Source organism: Python bivittatus, unplaced genomic scaffold, assembly GCF_059951505.1.
Source record: "Python bivittatus isolate LINGU-HERP-01145 unplaced genomic scaffold, Pbiv_v1 ctg000700_np1212, whole genome shotgun sequence".
In the NCBI taxonomy this organism is placed as follows: Eukaryota; Metazoa; Chordata; class Lepidosauria; order Squamata; family Pythonidae; genus Python; species Python bivittatus.
In genome coordinates, this window is record NW_028277098.1 from 48480220 (window position 1) to 48502436 (window position 22217).

Here is a 22217-nt window from a genome sequence, read left to right on the forward strand (position 1 = left end):
GAACCACCCAGCCTCCTGGAAAACAGGCCCAGATCACCTCACGGACATTTGTCCCTTTGCTGTAGAACTTCAGTTGTGCAATCACAGGACGTCGGGGTTGCAAACCAGACAAGTCGTCTCTCTGTGTTATTTTGCCATTGTCTTTTGAAGGTCAGCCGATGTTATTGGTGACATTTTTGCCTCTACGTTGCCTTTTGCATTGTTTTCACATACAATGTACAACATAGAGAAATTGTGCGCTTGATTTCATTTCAAACTAAAGGTGAGGATGCATGTGTACCAATGCATATCTGTTCCATAGCACAATCAGAACACATATCTGAGCATAGAAACTTGGTGGTAGATGGAAAGGTTCTAGGCCAGTCTCCTCTTGGACATGCTAGTTTCTTCCAAGTGAGGATTTAAAAAATCAAACAAGCAAATGGGGGAACATTAAAAAACAAATGAGCACCCAACAATAATTAAAAATAGTATCATTTGGGTGCAGGCCTGTCACCTAACATGCTGTTTGTGAGAACCAAGCCTTACTCCTCAGTAGTTTTCCTTTGATATATGCTCCTTTTGGACTCTTCAGATGAATTATATTTAACAAATAATAGATCAAGTCAAACTCAGTTCCTGGTGATTTTGTGGATGCATGCATGTAGTTTTCCTGGCAACATTACGGACGTGGTTTGTCATTGCCTTCTTCCAAGAAGGAGCTGATTTAGAGCCCTCGTATTTCCTGGAGAAGCATCATCCAAATATTAACCAGGCCTTGCTCTACTCAGCTTCTAAGCCTAAATAAGGTTCACCAAGTCCTGCCCTGTGCTGAAATAAGGTATAAGTCGCATTTTACCATACTTTATGAAGAAGTTATAACACGTTCCAATCCTGATTGTGCCATGTTGAATTATTTATTGTTTTCCATGCTTTTCTGTTATGAGGCTATACAAGCTGAAGAGAAACCATGAGCCTGTGCAACAGATCATGCTTTCAGTCTCTTCTTACAGGTGAGGGTCTCCACTTCCTTCATGAACCGAAGACACAGCTCCTCCTGCCAAGCCAAGGCCACACACTGGACAGCTACAGGGAGACCAACAGCATCCGTGACAGCCTGCAGATAGAGGGACAGTCAGGACAGGAAGAGGCAACTACATCATGAGCTCGTAAAGGGGATCTGTTCAGAAAGGCACCTTGGTTCTTTCTGCTACAATACAGACCTCTTTCAGCCGTTTATCCCAGGGGTCACCATAATGACCGTGGTACTCTTTCAGCTTTTCTTCATCAACCTGGGTGACTGTGGTGACTGGCACAATCCCAGCAGGGAAGTTCAGGACATTGTATAAATTGGTATACGAAGTAGCAGCTAAAAAGAGTAGAAGTAAAGTAAATCAATCAATGTTTTCCAGATCATCCAGGAAAGACTCTTGTGGCCATTTATAAGACCCTGTGAGGTCCCCTTTACCATCCCTATTCTCCATTAATTGAAACCTGAACCAAGAATACTATAGGAAGAGGAGGTAATGCTAAGCTTTAGTCTGGATGTGCATTTTCTATTTGAAAGATCTTTTTCCACTCCAGCTAGACTAGTCTATGGTGAAGTCACTATACTGTAGACAGCTGTGCTTTGGGGCAAGATTAAAGCAGGGCTTGTTATGTGTTTCCCAATACTGAGAGGAAAAGTTCAATTTAAATCTATTTTTTAACTCTCAGGTAATTCTTTCAGAAATTTTTAAACTTTGAGATTTAAATTTCAATGATTAAACATTTGCTTACTTAATTCACAAATATAATATATAGTATAAAATGTGATAGAAACAATGACATAGTAATTAGCAACATGAAATATTTCTAAAAATTAGTTTGTGCAACTGAGAGTAGCTAAATATTTTTCCAGACCTTTGCAAGCACATGGCAAATTGTTTTTGAAGGTGTGAGAGAGAAACTTTTCAGTGTTATTTTTTGAAACCATAAATAAAAGCCAACATATGTAAATGGATATTATACCAAACAGTTTCCCAGGATAGCCTTCATTAAAAGCTGGTCCCAGGGCTGGACAGAGGATGACATCCAATTTCAGCCTCCTCCATTCAGCAATGAATTCTTCACGGTAAGCCTGTGGAGAACATTTTGGCAAGGTGGATTAGAAAAAAACATTTTCTTCCATCTCCCCTGAACTTCCTTTAATTAGAATGATTACACTGCCATGCAATGGACAATTCTGAAGCAAACTTTCTATAGACACAGCCCACTTGCCAGAATCTTCATTCTGAAATAACAATGCTTGTACCCAAGTCTATTAATTCCCCCAGGCATTGGGGCCAGGCTGTTAGTTTGGGAGTCTTGGTGTGCATGTATCTTATTGATGTTTTGTAGTTTTAATGAGGGGACCTCAACCTGGGTTTTGTTGTTGTTTTATTGCTAATGTTTCATATTATATGTTCATCACCCAGTTTTATTGGATAGATGGGCGATGTTATAAAATTGATAAATAAATAAATAGTAGAGTTACTTACTTGGCAGAATGCCCTTCCTACTTGGGAAATGCACACATTTCAGCTGTTCCTGCTTACAAAAGCTGCTATACTGAGATACATTTAGATCTGCTTAGCATATTGTTCCTATGTTAAAATCCATTTTGGTGCTGAGAACATACTTCAAGCATCAACCTTTTCTAGTGATCATTGACTAGAACTTGAGATGGCAGATCAGTCATTACGTGAAGCGTCATGGCTCGTGGGTAGGACACCAAGATGACAAACTCACCGCCACTGCTGCATGTTGCTTCCAAAGGTTTTTGGCCGACCTGCAAACATTGGAATAATTAATTGATGACTCTTCTGTGAAAAGAGTCCTAGTTAAAAATGCTGCTTAAAATATGTCTTCATGAAAGGAAATTTATGGGCTAGTTAAATGGTAACCTAGTTATGCATTTAGCACCATATTGGTAAACTGAGCTAGTCCTTGGATCATCCAGACCACTGACAGCACTGGTGCCATGCTCCCAGTGATCACTTTTAATGTTTGGCCAAGTTGCATAAAGCTTATACACCACTGCAAATCTATCAGTATAACCAGGCTTACTGTTTGCACTGAAGATTAACAGATTGTTAACAATTAACCAGATTTTCTGCTGTCCTTTCAGGTTATGCTAATGCATGGTTTTACTGCTGTTAACTACTCTGACCAAGTGTGTTTGAATTATTGAAATGAAAGGTACCATTCCCTATTGAGATATTTTGTTTTATTTTTATAAAAGTCTCTTTTCTCGTAATAGAGGAAGGATATTTATTTTAAAATATAATAATGTCATGTAATATAAATGCATTCAACTGTTAAACTTGTCATGTTAAACTTTGACCTGGTTTGAAATGATTTATACTGTTCACAGTGTTTGAGAGTGTTATGAGAAGGGAAAGTATCAGAAGTAAAGCTATGCGTGCTTCCACAGTAATTCAGAAGAGGTGCTGAGCATACGTTCTGCATCTTTTTAAAGTAGTCATATCATTTCTCAGGCTTCCCCGTGAGCCTGAGAAAAAAGAAGAGAATGCTTTAAAGCAGTGTTGTCCAAACTTGGCCACTTTAAGATGAGTGGACTTCAACTCCCAGAATTCCCCAGCCAGTATGGCTGGCTGGGGAATTCTGGGAGTTGAAGTCCACTCATCTTAAAGTGGCCAAGTTTGGACAACACTGCTTTAAAGAGTGCTGCACTCATGATCCTGTGCATTCTGAAAAGCCTCTTCTAAATTATTTTCAAAGCATAAATATGCCTAATTCATGTTGCTTGATATTGCTGCCTCAAAATCAAGCCATGGTTTATTGATACTTTTTATTTAAAAAAACATATTAAACACATTAAACTGCAACTGGGGGAAGCACATGGGATCAAGGGATTATACCTCCTGCATTTCTGCTGCAAGATGAGGAAGATATATATTCCAGATCAGTTTTTCTCAACCTGATGCCTCCAGATGTGTTGGACCACAATGTCTAGAAATCCAGTCAGCAGGCTAGAAATGAAGGAGGCATTCTGTAGAAAGGAAGGAAGATGACTTTGATGGAGATATGCATACAAAGGCAATAGGGGCTAAAGCATTTTTAAGTCCAGAACATCCAGATAACATTCAGAAACGGCTCAGAAAGATGCCTCCCTAATTCACTGAACTTTAAGAAAGAAGAGGTACAGCAAAATCAGACTTGCAAGACTGATGTCAACTCTACTCGGTAGACCAGATCATGAAATCAAGTCAATGGGATATCTACAACTATTTTTATTGAGATTGGCTACAATAACAAATTCTTGCAAATCTGACTTTGCTGAATCTCCTCCTCCTTCTTAAAGTTCAGTGAATTAGGGAGATATCTGTCTGAGCTGCTTCCAAATTTTTTCTGAACGTTCTGGCCTTAAAAAGTGCTTTAACTTGACAATGGAGTCTGCATATCTCTGTCAAAGTCATATTTCTTACTCTCTACAATTCTTATTCTTATTTAGAATTCTACCAATTGTAGTTCAACAGATCGGGAAGACTCCAGGGTGGGGAATGGTACTATATGCAGTTGACACTGAAAATCATTTGAAGCACTCATTCCTTACCCAGTTCCACATAATGCACTGAGATCCCTGGAAATCCGAGGGTACTAGGGGAGAAACACAAGTTTATTGGTTTTTATAGTACATACAGTAATCACGTCATTTATTTTTTAGGGAAGAGTGAAATCAACAACAAACTTGCCCCCAATACAGACCCTCTGCCTTGGATTAACACGTTCAGATACACTTCTCATATCTAAGCAAACCTCTGATTTACTTGTTGGCAAAAGTGTTACCTTTTTGTCATTGTAGTGCAACAAGTAAACCAAATACTCACCACCGGTTTTAAGACGAATGCCAAAATCCTTTTCAGTACAGTGGGAATACTGTAGCAGTTAATCTGGGATTTCAAATTTGGGTCAACGATGTCCCCTTTGCTGGGAGACGAAAGGAGAAGGAAACCAAGTCTTTTTTCATAGTTGATAATGCAGTGCTTTCAAATAACCAATATTAATCAGATGGGAGCTGTTTTGACTAAATTCATAGAAATAAAGTAGTAGTAATTGTGAGCAAGTAACTCACAACTAGTGTACAAAATCAGGCACGTTCTCTGATTTTGCACTATTCAGTCCATGAATTTAGGTTCCTGAGAATTATATACTTCATGTACAAGCATCCAAATGAAAATACAGTAAAGGTGTAGCCCATGTGTTCCTTAGATGCTGTATCAATTTGCACCCTACCCACATAACTCCACTTACTGACAGAAGTTCATCTGTTCCAAGGATGATTTTATTTGCTTTATATTACCACACTGGAACCTTAACATCACCGGGAGTGTCATAAAATTTCTTACAGCTGCCATTGTTTATGGTGGGAAAGATTATCTTAAATTTAGGATTTTAGAACTATGTAAAAAGGCTTTTTATGTTGCTTTATGTCTTTTTATCACACATGATAGGTCTCTGACTACAATAATGGTCTACAGAACACAGTAAAGACAATTTGGCTCTAATTTCCTATTTGCATGTTAAGATAGGTAAAATAAGCTTGGTGGAAAAGCACATGTTTTGCCTGCAAAGTGCAAAACCCGACATTGAAAAAAGTGCCAAGGTAGTAGCAAGTACGTAGAAAGATCTCTACCAGACACTTTAAAAGGCTTTTGTCAGTCACTGTTGAGTGAGATTATCCAATTTATGGTTAGGAAAGTGTAAGACCTTAAAAGCTTTAATTTCATATGTTGCAAATTTTGAAGCACAGTTACTGTAATTCCGTTGTTATTTTTTGCAACACTGTAACTACCAAGAGTTGCAGGATTGTGGCAGGGTAAAAATATCATACATAAATAAATTCTCAGTTAAATACATTCATTTCAAAATAATTTTAGATCTTAAAAAAGATATTTTATTAAATGATTACTTTTCACACAGGTTTTTTTCATATTCACACTAAGGGTTCTCATAAAAATCCATTATTCCTTAGCACACTTAATTTCACATTGGCTATTCTGGGCAATGCTATGCTAGAACAGAACTATTGAGCTCAAGCTATGTTCATATCCCAAGAGGTCTACTTACAATTTATCCAGTAAATTTGCAGCTCCATCAGAAAAGAGGCCTCTAGTGAAAAGCTCATCTACTACATAGTTCTGTCGAGGGGGGACAAAGGGGATGAGCTGCATAAAAAAAGATAAAGTATCATAGTTCTGGTTTGACAGCAGAAAGAATGATATGAGTTCCATATACAGATTGTCTAATTTAACTTCATGCTCCAACAGTTTTAAGAACTACCCAAAAACTTTCTGGAAAAATAAGTCATTCTTTGTGAAGATTTGACAAAGAGAAGCAGATAATTTCTATGTTTTCTCCTTATTTACAAGCTTGTTTGCATCAAAATGTGTAGACCAGCCTTTTGCATCGTGATGCCTTCCAGTCTGGCTGTGAACTACAGTTCCTAGAATTTCTAGCCAGCATGGCTTTTCAGTCATGCTTCACTAAATAGGCTATGGACCTATTCATATGTTACGTTAATTTAGCATATATCCCAGATTTTAAATATAGATTTGGAAGAAAAAAATTGAACACCAGAAATTAATAAAACATATCATCCAGGTATGGTGGGAATTAGTACTTTTATCAAGTGAACAATGCAACAGAGGTGCACAGTTGTTCACCAAATAAAGCAAAATTCCAATTTGGTTTATATTAGGGCCACAACACATTTCTATGTGGGAAGCTGTGCATACTCATTAAGACCCTAATATATATGATGTGATAGAACTTCGGGTTTGTGCTTTAACACACACAATAGCATATATGCATTTTCCTGCTAGGAATTGATACTGTGTAGAAAATGCCATGCTTAAAGGTGACTTAATGGTATTTCCTAATAACTGAACTTTGTACAATACTAAAGTCAATATACACCATGCATGCATACACACATATACAAGCTTATAAATATTGTCTAGTTTATATATTTAAGTAGGCTTGCAAGAATGCATAGTCAGGGAAGGAAGCAAACTGATCATGTGGAAGAACAGTAGGTTAGACCAAGATATTACCAGACTGAATAGATCCATGGATATAAATATGGCAATTAAATACAATTAACTTAAGTCAGATTTATTTCAGTGGTCTACTTCAAGCACAAATAAACCTGGGTCTAAAGCAATGTTATTGGGAGAACAGGCGTTCAGGCTTCCCATTTTACAGAAGATTGTGAGTAATGCAAGTCACAATGTTTTTCTGACATATACATGAGGTACAAATGTCAGAAATGTTTTAAACTAGAACACGAGTGAAGAAATTAACAAATGTTTATACTGTGTGTCCTGCAGCCTGAAGAAGGTTTTTTGTTTCCTGAACAGCCCTCTTCATGCTTGGAGAGGGCTGGAAATATCCATCATCTTCATAGTATCCAATCCGGAGGAGATTTGAACTGGTGTAAATCTGGAGGGAAGGAAAAGAGAAAGAGTAAAGGGTTTGAAATATCAATTGAATTTCACCATCCCTAGGCTTGACTTGGCTGAAGATTCTCAGATATGGTCTAGCTAGATTGGAAGCTTTACTGCAGAGAAGAATGAAGCCTTAAATTTGACCGTTGATTTACCCACTGCAGTACGAAGAAGTCAGAACTTGATAGATCTTTGCTCTAGAGTTTAAACTCTATGCTTTTTCCTTCTGCCTTTCTGAATTAAGGGATACTTGGCTGGACTCCTGATGGACTTGGGAGGCACCTGATACATAATGATTCTGCCTAGTCTGGGGAACCACTGGTTCCTACCTCATTTATCTTAGTCCTTAGAAAAGGTTTGTGTCTAGGAAGTGTGGTGGTATATTGATAAACTGGTTACCAAATTCTTTTTTTTTTTTTGATATGTATTGTTTCTACTTTGTTTGCGTGCTACCCAGAGTAATTGTGACTTGGGTGGCCATGCAGGTTTAAGAAACAAACAAATTCCAGGTTGGTTTCAGTTAACATCAGTGCAATTATTTCTTCTTAAATTCATGAGAACCTAACAAAAAAGCTACCAGTATTTGAAGGACAGTATATAATCACATCCTTTAAAATCAAAGGACTTTCTTCAATGTTATACAGAACTTTTTGTAGCAGTGACAACAAGGGCTCTTGAATGACTTACAAGACTGTGGGAAGAGAGCTTGAGATCTGAACTTTATAAGTCATCTTGGTATTGTTACATGGCACAACATTCCTTTCAGATCTATGTCCGCAAATCATCAGGAATTGATTAGAAACATAACCTGTAGATGATATTGCACCTCTTTCATTATATTAATGGAGCCATTCTAGATTATGTAGGAAGAATGATAATAAATTTGAACTATATTACAGTCTCTAGGACAGTGTTGTCCAAACTTGGCCACTTTAAGATGAGTGGACTTCATGGCTGGCTGGGGAATTCTGGGAGTTGAAGTCCACTCATCTTAAAGTGGCCAAGTTTGGACAACACTGCTCTAGGAGCTATGTACATTTGGCTACTTTTTTGTTGAAAATTTTTAATGAAATTGAAAAGAATTACTCAATTATTTTCAGTAATTACTGGGGTTTATAAGTAAGAAGCTAACTACATTTTCTTGATGTCTGTAACATACTATGTTTTATATTACAGCAAAGACCTGGAAAACTAAAACACATTTTTCTTTTGGTATTATAAGCATGGGATATAGCCTTGGCTGAAACATTAACACAAGGTGTTTTGAAGTACCTTTATTTAAGAATTCCTCTACTACATTTGGGTTACATTTTTAAGTTGTTTCAAAAAGAGTTCCTAACATATTGTCTTCATTTACACAAATGTCTTTCTGGACAGTAACATCAATATGGATCTTTGAATGTTGTATGTCTTCATAAGATTACAAATTAATTTATGCATATTCCTACATCATATTTTTTATTTTGTTTTAACTTTTTTTAACAAAAAAGGGTGGTTCTTTTCTTTTCTTTTTACTTTGCTTGCTTTGTTTGTTTTTATGCTTTATTTAAAAAAAAATGCTGGTTCACCATTATTTAAATTTAAAACTTATATAGATTGATCTGTGATCATTAAATGACCTTTCTGGAATATCTGAAAGAAGTAATTAAAGATTGATATCAAAAGTACTTAAGTCATGTGAGTTGCTGAAGTAATTTGTCTCAGTGGAATAGTTAAAAGCTGTATTGTAAACCAAAACAGAGGTGAATTTCATTACTGTTGAATTAAACAGTCAAGATACTAACAGATTTCCCATGTTCTTAATGGGAAACTGTTTGCAAGAAGGGAATATCATTTATTTTTGGCTGAAATGGCATTGCCCATGGTGCTCAGTCTCTCCGACGTTCCCTCCTTGGTTGCCCTCATTCATCATTCATTCATTCATTCATTCATTCATTCATTCATTCATTCATTCATTATTCTTCACATTTGTATAGCTGCCCTTCTCACTCAATTACCTCCTCTCTGAATGGCAAGGGTGGTACTGAAGGATCCAGGCGGAATAACTCATCGCATAAAAGAGCCTTCATGCACAGAGCCAGACTATCTACATCTCTTGCAATTGGGCCAATTGTTGCAGTCACTGTAAAGGAAACAGGATCTCCAGTGAAATGGATTTCAAGTAGCAAATCAGGTAAAAGATTCCTCCTGGTGACTAGACAGCTGTTAGCAATCAATAATAGGCTAGCTGGATAAATAACTTGCCCAGATATAATTCCCAAGGTTAACTTAATGGAGTTAGAAGTGCAACTAATAGATAGATATTTTGGATTTCAGGTTATTTATTTACTATATTTCTATACTTTCTATAGAATTTTATCTTAAAGCAGTTTGCAATTTTAAAATTAAAAATAAATAATAAAAGTAACACATTAAAATAATATTCCATAAAAATATGAGGGATCACCCAAATCAGAAATAGTGAAGGTGATCTGTCAAGTATCCTGGTCCCAAGTTGTTTGGAGCCTTGTATGTTATAAACAAAGTTTTGAACTTGGCTTGATAATTAATTGGCAGCCAGTGTAGTTGCTGCAACAGAATTAAAATCAATAATCCTCCCACTGCATTCTGCACCAGCTTCAGCCTCCAGACCAAATGCAAGGCAGTCTCACATAAAGCACACTAAAGACATCTAAGCATAAGGTAATAAATGCATGAATAACAATAGCTAATTTGTTCCTATCCAGAAAGAGATGTAATTGGCACACCAACTAAAGGCAGTAAGAAGTTCTCCTGGCAGCAGAGGTCACTTGAGCCTCCAGTGATGATAATTACACTAGAAGTGCCTCCAAACTCTATCCTTGTTTTTTCTGAAGAAGTAGAGTCCTCTTTAGAACAAAATTCCCAGATATCATACCTGGGAACAACCCAAATACAAGATCAGATTTTAGTCTTAGTTTATTGGCCTTCATAAACTGATTGGAAACAATGCTGCTACGGCAACTCTCTTTCATAGCAGAAAACCAGCCATTCCATCCACTTTATCACCCAGAGATGCTACCAGGGTTTGATGGGACCCCAGAAAAGTTGACTTCAAAGGCTTCCCTTATGGAGTGCTTCTTCCCTGATCATGACAACTTTACTTTGCTTTTTACCTAGAATGTAACTAACAACACATGCCTTTCCACTCTTTACTTGCTCATGACTGTGGCAACAAGTCAAAATTGTAGCTGTGCATGCTTTTAAATTATAGTATTTCCACAACCATCAGCATGTCTGTGAACTGAATTAGTCAGACATTGCTTTAGGGAGTATGATAATAGGGTTCTAACTAAATAATCTTGAGTTTTGGATTGTGGATTTTGTAAAACCCAGGAAGCTGTTGAACAACTTTCTGGAGGTAGTTCTGGAATGGATGAAAACAAAAAAGCTTGATTCAGAAAAAAATACAAGTATGGTGTTTTTCAAATTTGGCAACTTTAAGATGTGTGGACTCCCAGAATTTCTCAGCCAGCATTCCCCACTCCACACATCTTAAAGTTGCCAAGTTTGACAAACACTGATTTAGACTGTATGTCAACACAATCTTATCTAAGCCTCAAAGGTTTATGTACTAGCAGCAGGAGTGAGAGCAACCTGCAACTTGTGGGAATGACTTGTGACCTTCCCTGCTGGCTTCCCCATTGATTTTGCTTGTGGGAAGCTGGTAGGGAATGTTGGAAATTGTGATCACATGACCACAGTTCACTGCAACATTACAATCGCAAGCCAGGCACTGAGCACTCGGATTATGATCACATGATCACATGACTGCAAGGACGCTGCAACAGCCAGAACTCCAAGGACCAGTCGTAAGTCTCCCTCATTCAGCACCATCGTAGCTTTGAACAGTTGCTGAATGAATGATTGTAACCCAAGGACTACTGGTACAGTAATATGTTGTATATGACACTATTTTAAAGAAGGCACAGAAATTTCTGATGGTGCCACTGAGATTGTAGCCACTGAGTGTTTGTTGCTAAAAAAACTAACAGTTTCTATCCGTTCTGTACCAGTTGCCCTGATTATCAGTGTCTGTCTGGACATAATTCAGAGTGCTGATTTTGGCCATTGATGTCCTAAAAGTTTAAGAAAAGGTTATTTGTAGGATCACCTGTTTCCCCATAAACCTGTCCAATAATTTATAATCAGTATTGTTTGCTTACTTGGTAGATTAACTCCAATAAGGGGTTAACTCCCTAGCTAGTATTTAATTAACCATCCAGCTGCAATATTTAAAAGGCCTTTGAAAACTCACCTCTTTTACATGACTTTTAATTAATAAATGCTCTCACACACCCACACACACACAGAGGGTAATATAACATTTTATAAGAATGTCACATTATTGGGTAGATGTTTGTACACATACCATCTTGGTAGTTTTTTGAACTAGAAAGGTCATTCATACATACAGTTTTTGGATGGCTACTTATTACCTGAGAGCAATAGTGTAGTGGTTAAAGGCATCAGCCTAGAAACAAGGAAAGTTCTAGTTCTGCCTTAGGCACAAACATCAGTTGAGTGACTTTGGGCTAGTCACTGTCTCTGGGAAGAAAGCAATGGCAAACCAATTCTGAAAATAAGGCCAAGAAAACTGCAGGGACTTATCTAGGCAATTGCTAGGAGTCAAAACTGACTCAAAGGCACCAAAACAAAATCCACCCTTATTACTCACCTGACTTCATGCCTGTTATTGGACTAGCAAGACCCAGAATGCTGGGAAATATATAAACAAGACCACAAATAAAAGGTTAGCTATCAACATGGTTTAAAAGAAACAACAAATGCAATTGTATATCCTACATATGCATTCAGAAAGAAGTCTCTTGAAAAGAGTTCAACTTCAGTTAACAACAAAAGCTAAAATACTAAAAATTATAAATGTATTCATAATGAGAATTATAATAAAGGCATCCCCTATTAGAGAAAGTATACATCAGAATATTTATAAAAGAAAATCAATTTGTGAATGCAACAGCATATTTTCATTTCTGCTGAAATGACACACTTCCTATCAATGCTTTTAAACATGTAATCCAGTCAGCATTAGCATTCAGAAATTTGGATATTTATCAGTCCAAAAAAGAATTTAGAACCTACCTTAACCGAGAGCCTGTTGGTTTGAGTCCACAAAGCCCACAGAAGCTGGATGGCAGGCGAATGCTTCCAGCAACATCTGTCCCAAAGCCCAAGATGGATCCACCTCCTGCAATAAGGGCCCCTTCCCCTCCAGAGGAGCCACCAGGACTTTTCTTGTGGTTCAAAGGGTTTACCGTTGGACCAAAGATTAAGTTACTGCAATCGTAGCTGAGCAAAACAGAAAGTGGATTGGCAATTAAACTTTTATATCAGCATTGGGCTTTACTCCAAAAGGAGAGAGGTGGGTGGGTGGGTGGGTGGGTGAGGGGGAAAATATACTATAATCAATCAAGTAATAACTTGCAAATAGCACTGGAAAACCAGTGAGTGAGGAAAACTACCAGAATATGATGCAAAGATTGGAAACCGGTGCCATTCAAATGTTTTGAGACTGCAAATCCCAGAATTCTCAGGAAGAATAGTGATTGGGGATTATGGAATTTACAGCCCCAGTTGTGGAAGGGAAGGCTAATACAGAACAACATACTATCCCAACTGCCTTGGTGAAAGAGGTGAAACAACATAGTTCAACAACCAACTTAGTTCAACTTCAGGGCCATTGAAGTGCCCCAGAGACTTTTTCAAGAACGGTGTGACAAAGAGAACCATACTGTATTTGTTCCCAGCACCCAATGCTTAAATTAAATTAATACTTCTACCATGGAAATTTATTTTAGTCATTGTAGACAATATCCAGGCCTGATCTACATGCTGAAAATTAGGTGGTAGAATCTTGGGATAGTAAAATTTCAGACTGTAAGTAGGGGCTGCTATTTTGAATGCTCCCTCAAAATAATAATAGCAAGATAATACAGCATTGCTGACTTGCAGCCCCCTTGATTCTGGTGCAAATGTAGAGTAGACTCCTATAAATTGATCTGCCTTTTTTTTTCCCACACCATCAAAACCAATACCCAATATTAGGAAAAGTCTTATTTGCCATTACATCTTTCAGCAGTAACTTCCTTATGTTAATTATGCAAGCAGAAATATTTTTCTTACTTGTTTTAAACCTTCTGCCAATCAATCTTTCACGCTTCTTTCTTCCATTAACCCACCACCCCAGATTCTCAAGTTATTATTAGTCAAGAAAGCAAGAAATAACCATTTCTAAAATAGAGAGAGAAAAAAAATACTTTATCATGCTCTGAGGAATATTAGTTTTCACAAATGGAATCGCTCCCTGTTTCTTCAAAACCTTTACTATCACGCTGTCTTCAGCCTCTACTTTGCCAAGATACTGCACCAAGCCACATGTAGAGATGTGTCCCTTTGGGAGAGAAAATACAACTTGCTTGACATAACTTTACAGAGTCTCAAGTTATGGGGACTTGTCCAGAAACAAGTCTTGTTGATCAAATACTACCTTATTAAAAAAACCCACCACCCCCTATTTCCTCCTAATGAAAAGACAGTTAAGCTGAAGAGAAAGACAGTTGAGCTGTACAAAAGCACCATAAATGGAAAGATTGGCCTCTTCTAAAGGCCCTTGCTAAGAAGTCAGTCTTCATCTAATAACAAGGTTCAGATACTATATGGCATCTCTGTTGTATACAGAATGTTACACTGTGAAGAGAGTTATGCTTCCATAAAGTGACAAATGACATGTTACCAGTCATAAGTTACTCATAAAAATAGCCTATTTCAGAATATGTATGTCTACCAGAGCCCAGATCCCAGAGACAGCTGTTAAGATCCATTGCCAACTGCTGTGTCTTACTCAGATACATACAATGGCATATAGTGCATGTGGATATTTAAAGAAGGTTCCCATGTATACACAAGAGCACAAACAGCATGCTAACTGTTGTTCCAACACACATACAATGCCTCCTCTTCACATAAGGGTTCAGGCTGGTGAGGTGGGAAGGGTGGGAGGAAGAACTGTGGAATTCAAATCCTAGAAAATATATGTCTCTGACATCTCTGCACTGCCATAGACAATCAAATATTGTGTGTGTGACACTTCATTCTTATTTGCAATGAAAATTAATCTGATAAAGTGGTTTAACATCAATTGAAGCTTTTATCAAATAAATATGTTTGCTTTTAAAGTACTACAAAACTTTTTGTTGTTTTTCCTGTAAAAGAATAACATGGTTGCTGTCTAGGAATAGTTGCATAGGAATTGAAACAAAAAACTCAATTTCAGTCTTCAACATCTCTTAACTTCTTCAGAAACTGGACTGAAGCTAAAAATGCCCCGTATTTTAGCTGAAGATGCTGAAATAGCTTAAGTAACATCCTCTTCTTGATACTTCTGACCCACACTCCTTTTTCAGTAGCAAGTATTGCAAAAGATAAAGAAAGGTGCACCTTGTATCCAATGTGGTCCTTAAGGCTGACAGGAATTCCGTACAGCAAGCCTTTCTCTTTTTGCTTCTTCAAGTCCTGGAGCTGTTCCTCACATCCATGAAGAAAATCTGTCACACAGTTCACCTCCCGGGTAACTTCAAGAGCCTGGCCCATAGAAAAGTCGGTGTTAGGGAGAAAAAAAAGAGGGGGCGAGGGGGAAGCATGATTTGTTATTGTGTTCAGAAGATCTGTGTGTTGACCCAATCAAAAAGAGGATGTATGGGTGTGTGGGTGGGTGTGTGGGTGGGTGTGGGGAATCATAAGTTAAAAAGAGTGATACCTGCTGTGAATTACATGTACCTTCTCAATTTAGTTAAAAACTGACTGTAGAAAGAATAAAGAATGGCCTTGAAGACCAGGAGGAAGAGACTCTACCAAGGCAATGGTCAGATAAGAGAGGCTTGAGCCTGGTCAGTGTCTCAGACAAGCCCTTCCCTAGTTCACATGAAGATAAAGTAAAGAGGAGGAAGCACATTCAGCCTTGCAAGATTCTGTTACTCTAGATGTTTCAATAATAATAGACCTGACCTATATGGCATTGGTTTAGTAGTCTGGTCTACCTTGCTCGGCTGACACTGACTATCCATGAAAATTGGAATGGATTATTGTCTCTCCTGGATCAGCCAAAGTAAGCTAGGTAGCTATCATCTGCTTAGGTCCACCTCTTGTTTCCAGTCTGTTAATTAATTAATACAGAGGCAAACAATTTTCTTGTGGCTAATGGAAACCATTGATTGTTGATGGATTGGTTTTCTAGGGACCCCACTGAACATAGCCAATGATTTCATGATATTTTGGTGCTTTAGAAAAAAGTAAAGGGCCGACAGGGATGGTTTGATCCCCCTTAAAACCCACCAATGGGAAAAATTGGCCAAATTTGAGAAGGGAGATGTTGCTTTTAAAAAGTGAACCACGTTTCTTACATTTCTGGCTTAGGGGACCAATTTCAACCTTCAAAATCCCTCCAAGCCTCAAACATTGCAAAAACATATCCAAATTCCCCAATGCAGGATATCCTGGGGACTGCAAAAGGATGCTGGGAAGATTTTCCACCCCTGTGCTAATAACATATCTATAACAATGTTCTGTAATGACTAGTGAAAACAATTGCCCTGAATAGTTCAAAAATGGGAAAATGGAGTTCAGGTTTTTTTCAGCATTGTCAATTAACTTATTCTCTTTTGGGTTCACTACATTGGGTTTATTTTAGAAGTAGGTTACCTATTTCTTTTAATCTTCATATACTCCCATTTAAAATGTAGTTTCCTCTATTATTCTGTACAGGGGGGAGGGAATTATGAAGGAAGGAAATGATTGCAATCATAGCCTGCCATACTAGGCCAGCAAACCTAGTTATCCTGCTACAAACTAAATGTAACTGCTTTTAGCCCAGTTTAAATGAGACACAGTTGAAAAGCACTGCATCTGAAAACAGTATGAGAAGACTTTCTCTACTACTTGACCTACATTGTGTAAAAAGACCCCCCTCCATATTTTGTCAAAGACAGCCTGCAACTGAAAGAAACACTCAAAGCTTGACAGCAACAGAGGAGAAGCTCTTTTATTATTGAATCACATCTCACACGGAAGGATTAATGTACCTGAGCTTTTGTATGTATATTTAGTAAGTACAAAAGGCTCTATTCTCTTCTTTTAGTACTTCCATCCTTCCCTGTTAATACAGATACTGCCTGAGAGCAAGAACCATGGAAATAGGCACCAAATAATATCTAAAATAATGTCTATATTAAATTTGAACCATCCTATTTAAGCCAAAAGAAAAGGATAGGCTATAAGTTACTTGCAATATGTATGTGTGTGAGAGAGTGTACACACAACAAAAACTTCTTTGCTGATACTGAATCTGAATTTGAAAAAGACTGTATCTTGAAACTTCAGAATAATTATTTGATATACAATTCATTGTTTAATGAGGGCATACAGTTCATTGTTTGATTGCAATATGAACTGGTTGATTATATATTTCAGCAAGTGACTATTCAAAAATACGTTCATTTACATACATGCATCAATGTTATTTTTATGTAAACTGAACTCATTTATGCCGGGTCTTGTGATGTTGAACTATGCTAGAATTCTGTCCTTAAATTGCAACGTTCTGTAAAGATATTATTTATTGATGAATTGAAGCAAGTTCAAACCATACATCCAGGGAATTAGAAACTCAGGTTACTAGACCACGTTAATTAAATCACACATAAATAATAACAATGTAAAAAAGCAGTTATTTAGGTTAACTCTTTCAAAAGAAGGCCTTGATATTACCTCTTTTGGGAGCACTTTTCTACATCCTGCAAACAACACTTTGAAAATGGTTTGCTATACAAATTGGACAACAATTAGTATGACAATGGCTGTTCATACGTTTTTGCAGTGCTAAGTGGAAGAGCATTGAGCCTCTAAAGAACAGCCTTTAATATAATGAATAGAAGGATCTTTGGGGGCAAAATGAACAATAGCTACCCATGTAACATTCACCCCACCCAAAATCTGGCCATAATCTAGCATTTGAATAAATATAATTGCATGAGATTTTCTCTGGAAAATATTCCAATAACCCCTGTATATTATAACCACATTTTTAGCCCACTTCATCATACATTCTTTCACTTGTTCTTCTACAGTTTCAAATTTCAGTAAAAGTTTATACATTTTAGCAATTCATATTCATCATTTGTACACAATTCTATTTCCAACTGAATCTTATAATGTTCAAAACCATACATTCTTTTGTCTACTTTAAATCTTTCTAATAACTGTAAATAAGAAAACAATTGGCAGTTATATCCTTCTGCCACCAGTTCTTCTCTTGATTGTATTTTGTATTCCCCTTGACAAAATTCTAGTATCTCATGATAGGTTAGCCATTTAAGGTTTGCCTATTATTTCTCATCTATAAAATCACAATCTCACGATCTCTCCTTTATTTGGAAAGACTGCACTGGCCAAAATTCACCATCTGGCTGCCAGTCTCTGCTGCAATGCCATCCCTGCTCCTTCGGGTCTGCCATAAGTCCTCACATTATTGGTTATAATATACAGATGGAACCATGAGAAAATAAACTGGTAGCAGAGGGGTATAATTGTCAATAGTTTTCTTATTTACAATTATTAGATTTAAAGTAGACAAAAGAATGTATGGTTTTGAACATTCTAAGACTGAGTTTGAAATAGAACTGTGTACAAATGATGAACATATAATTGCTAAAATATATAAACTTTTACTGAAATTTGAAACAGAAGAACAAGTGAAACACTGTATGATAAAGTAGGCTAAAATTTTGGGTTATAATATACAGATGGAACAGTGAAGGGATGTGCAGTTGAAAGGATTGAAATTTACATTATGTTATAATCTTAAAGAGAACTTTTATAAAATGATGTATTGTTGGTATAAGTCACTAGATAAATGGTCTAGAATGCCTTGCACTTCAAATTTATGTTGGAAATGTGAACAATACGAAGGGACATTTTATCATGCTTGGTGGACATGTAAAAAGGTAGAAAATTTTGGATTCAAATCCATACACTGATTCAGAGAATTTTAAAGATCGATATACAATTGAGACCAGAGGTCTTTCCTTTGGGATTGATGGATAAACAGTTGGAAAAAAGTCATGAAACTTTGTTTTTGTATATGAGAACCGCAGTGAGATTATTGTATGCTCAGAGATGGAAAGATTTGGCATTATCCACAATGGAGGAATGTTGGTGAAGATGATGGAACTTGCTGAGACGGCCAAATTAACTTCTTTGATCAGAGAAAAGACAATATCTACATTTATTGTTGACTGGAAACCCCTTGCGGACTTTTTGCATAAAACAGAAAAAATGAACTTATGATTTATGATGATGATTTTGATGATTAGACAGGATAGATTATAGAAAGAAAAGAGTTATGTTGTGACCTTGGAGTAAGAGGTAAATTTATAATTGTACTCATAACTGCTGTAAAGCCACTTCCTTGTATTTTTTCCTTTCCTTTCCTTTCTTTTCTATTTTCCTTTTTCTTTTTTTCTTTTCTTGCAACTTTTAGCTTTCTTTCTGATTTCTTTCTTTTTCTTTTCTTCTTCTTACTTTATATTCATTTGTATTAGCTTCTATCTTCCTTTTTAAAACTTTTAAATATTTATATATATATAATACAATATTCCAACAGCCCCTGTTACACTCACCTTTTTTATATAAGCATACAGGACACCCTCTGGAGAAAGTATCTCCTCCCTGAGTTTTTCTGCCAGTTCTGCTAGTGTCAGAGAGAGGATAAATTCCGATTGGACTCCAGGATTCTGCAAGTAGAGATAGCCATGTCATGAGGGAAAGACATGGGAGCAACCCTAAATTTATGTCACAAGCGAGGAAAAAAGATCTACTGCTGTAGTTCTTCATGACAAATCAGGAACACAAACTCAAAGAAGAGAATTAAAACCCACAGATTATATACAATAAGACTGAATGCAGTTCACAAGAGAATTCTTATCATGTCAGTTAAAAACATGTTTCCTTAATCCACTCTTTAGCCTCAACTCCACCTTCCCCAGGTCTGAATAGCATTGCAAAGCTCCATGCTCTTTAACAAGAGGAATAGTTTAAAATGTGAGATATTTTGATTAGTTCTAGGTACTCTGCTTTTTGGATTTGGGTTTGAAAGACCAAAGAAACATAATCTCTGCTTTGCACCACGTTGTTGCTGATCATGGGACATGTCTGTTGAAGCATTGGCTTTAGCTGCCATGATGACTCAACAGAGAGCCATTTATAGATTCTGGTGTTCACATACTTTGACTACAAGCACAATTGCTCCTATTTGTTTAATCTAGCTAGAGATCAGAAACATAATAGCTTCCTTAGCCTGGCTGATCTGAAGTCCTTGTCTGGAGCAATATAGGAATTGTTACTGCTTTGTAAAAACATCATTATTAATATGAAACCTTGGTTAAGGGTCAATTTATTCTGAGCTCCCCAATGAGTAAAATTAATCAAGTCTAGAAGACATATATATATATATATATATATATATGTATGTATGTATGTATGTATGTATGTATGTATATATATATTGTTTGTTTGTTTGTTTGTTTGTTTGTTTGTTTCAAATTTGGTCACACCATCTCACTGACTCTGGGCAATGACCAAATTTATTAGCTTCTTGGAAATAACTAAATTATTTATTTGTTTCTTAGGTTTATATCCCAACCTTTCTTCCAGGAGCTCAAGGTATATAGCATTCCCATTTCCAATTTTCCCCACAACAAAAATTCTGTGAAATAGGCTGCATTGAGACAAAATGACTGGCCCAAAGTCACCCAATGTTCTTCCATTGCGGAGGCTGGACTTGGCCCTGGATCTCCCCAGTCCTAGCCCACTATATCACACTGGCTCTCATCCTAGGCTAGTCTCCAGAAAAGATACAAGAAGTTTCCAGTGAGTGATGTCTAAGTGGTAGCATAAAAAGCTATCTAATATAGGGTACTGCTGTGTCCTTTGAAGCAAAATAGTAAGTGGCAAACAGTGCTCCACTCCAATGTGTGTGTGTGTGTGTGTATGCATGTGTGTGTATGATTAAAGTGACAACATTAATTCTGCTCTAACTTGACTGCTTTTGAGGTGCTGGTTCCTCTTTGAATGAAATGCTTCCATGATGATCTAACAGCCTATCTACCCCATATGCTCCCTATACAAAAAGGCTGTAACTACTCAGTAACAGAGGGAGAGAGAAAAAATCAGATATAGGTTTCAGATACTTAGATAAAGATTACTGTACTTTGTAATTATTACAGGTGAAATTAAAAATAGCTTCCATACTAAGTTCTTGAGGTTGCTACTTCAAAGCAAACTGAAGAGGAGTGTGCAATGGATACATTAGGGTTTGCCCATGGAGAAAGTAATGGATAGGTCTTTCTTTAATAGATCCCACATCCGATCTGTACATAAAGTTTCACTGATACCCATTTCCCATAAAAGCACAGAAATGACAAAATTCAAGAAAAGATGCAACATATCACAGATATTGAACCACACATTGTAAAACAAGAAAGTCCATAGATTAGCAAAGCTGACATGAATTTCATCATTCAGACTTGAGAACAGTGTAGAAGTCTTATTGAAAACAGCAAGGTTCACATTCAGAAGAGCCCTCCATAACACACAAACACACACACACAAGAAGAAGCCACCTTCTGTTTAAGCTTCCAAGCAACTTTTTCCATTTGCTCCAAGCTGTGGTTTCGCCATCGTCGGGCTTCTTCCATTTTTCTCTGAATTTCTCTACGTATTATCCATTTCCATAGCACAACCACTGTGACTGAGCCACAGGCAACAGCAAGTACAACAGGAGGACTGATTCCATCTTTGAACAGGACGTCTCGTAGCTTCTCCTGGATCATGGTGAATCCTTCTCTCTGTCTTTGCAGTGTCCTCTCTTTGATAGTGATGGAAGGTGGTATTGTTAAAACATTAGCTATTAAGCTATCTCAAGTTACTGGAGACCTTCACAGTTCTACCTTGGACTCCACCCAAGGTGTATTTAAAGGATGATTTATCTAACATAGTAGATCATCTGAATTAGCGGCTTCAGTTGATGACTTCAGAACAGCCTATTCAGCTCCCAAAGCAATTTTTCTTTCTTTCTTGTTTTAATAGCAAATTGGGAGCTTGGGAGCTGTAGTTCATGTGGTTATGATTTGTATGTATGTCTTGTGCATGCGTGCAGCGTGTGTCCACTATGTCTCCCCTAGGATTTCTTTTGTGGGAATTGTGGACTAGGGTAATCAGTTACTTGGATTATGCTGGGGTTGGTGGTTGCCAGGACCAATGCTGAAAATGTTGCTCTGCCTTTACTGGCAGGCCCAGAGGACTGATAGGACATCAGCATTTCAAAGGTTCATATAGAACAGAACCCTGATATTCAATAATCAAACTGAGAAAAAGGAGAAGACTAATTAAGGAGGTTGTTACATACTCACATCCTCGTCTTAATGAGAAGGAGGTGTGACTAGCTGTATGGGATAATAGCCATTTCAGCCCTTTCCTTACTATTTTTTATTCATCCCATTGTATGGGTTTGGGACTATAAGCAGTTTAAAGTTTACTACTGTTAACAAGACTTAGAAGAGAACCCTGGGGCCGTTTTCACCCCTTTTTCTCTCCAAATGGACTTTACCAATTTCATTTGTTTTGTGAATCTTCTCTACTGAGACTATAGTTTTAGCT

General features: G+C 37.1%; 1 protein-coding gene across 1 annotated transcript; it reads right to left on the reverse strand.

Annotated features, from left to right (window-relative positions):
• Positions 1-952: 952 nt before the first annotated feature.
• Positions 953-21487, reverse strand: LOC103050466 (vitamin D3 hydroxylase-associated protein-like). The gene is made up of 15 exons (XM_007430163.3): positions 21182-21487; positions 19181-19294; positions 14946-15089; positions 13766-13899; positions 12591-12797; positions 12166-12206; positions 9467-9591; positions 7339-7464; positions 6091-6188; positions 4851-4950; positions 4577-4620; positions 2749-2788; positions 1990-2098; positions 1203-1348; positions 953-1096 (listed from the first exon to the last, which is right to left on the reverse strand). The coding sequence occupies exons 1-15, from the start codon at positions 21389-21391 to the stop codon at positions 968-970; spliced, it is 1767 nt and encodes a 588-aa protein (XP_007430225.1). The 5' UTR covers positions 21392-21487; the 3' UTR covers positions 953-967.
• Positions 21488-22217: the final 730 nt, after the last annotated feature.

Coding starts and splice junctions, on each gene's coding strand:
- LOC103050466 (XM_007430163.3), bottom strand. CDS start 21,391: ATGATCCAGGAGAAGCTACGAGACGTCCTGTTCAAAGATGGAATCAGT. Junction 6,189..7,338: donor TTCAGGCTGCAGGACACACA/GTATAAACATTT, acceptor TTTTTTATGCAG/CTCATCCCCTTTGTCCCCCC. Junction 1,349..1,989: donor CTATCCTGGGAAACTGTTTG/GTATAATATCCA, acceptor TACTCTTTTTAG/CTGCTACTTCGTATACCAAT.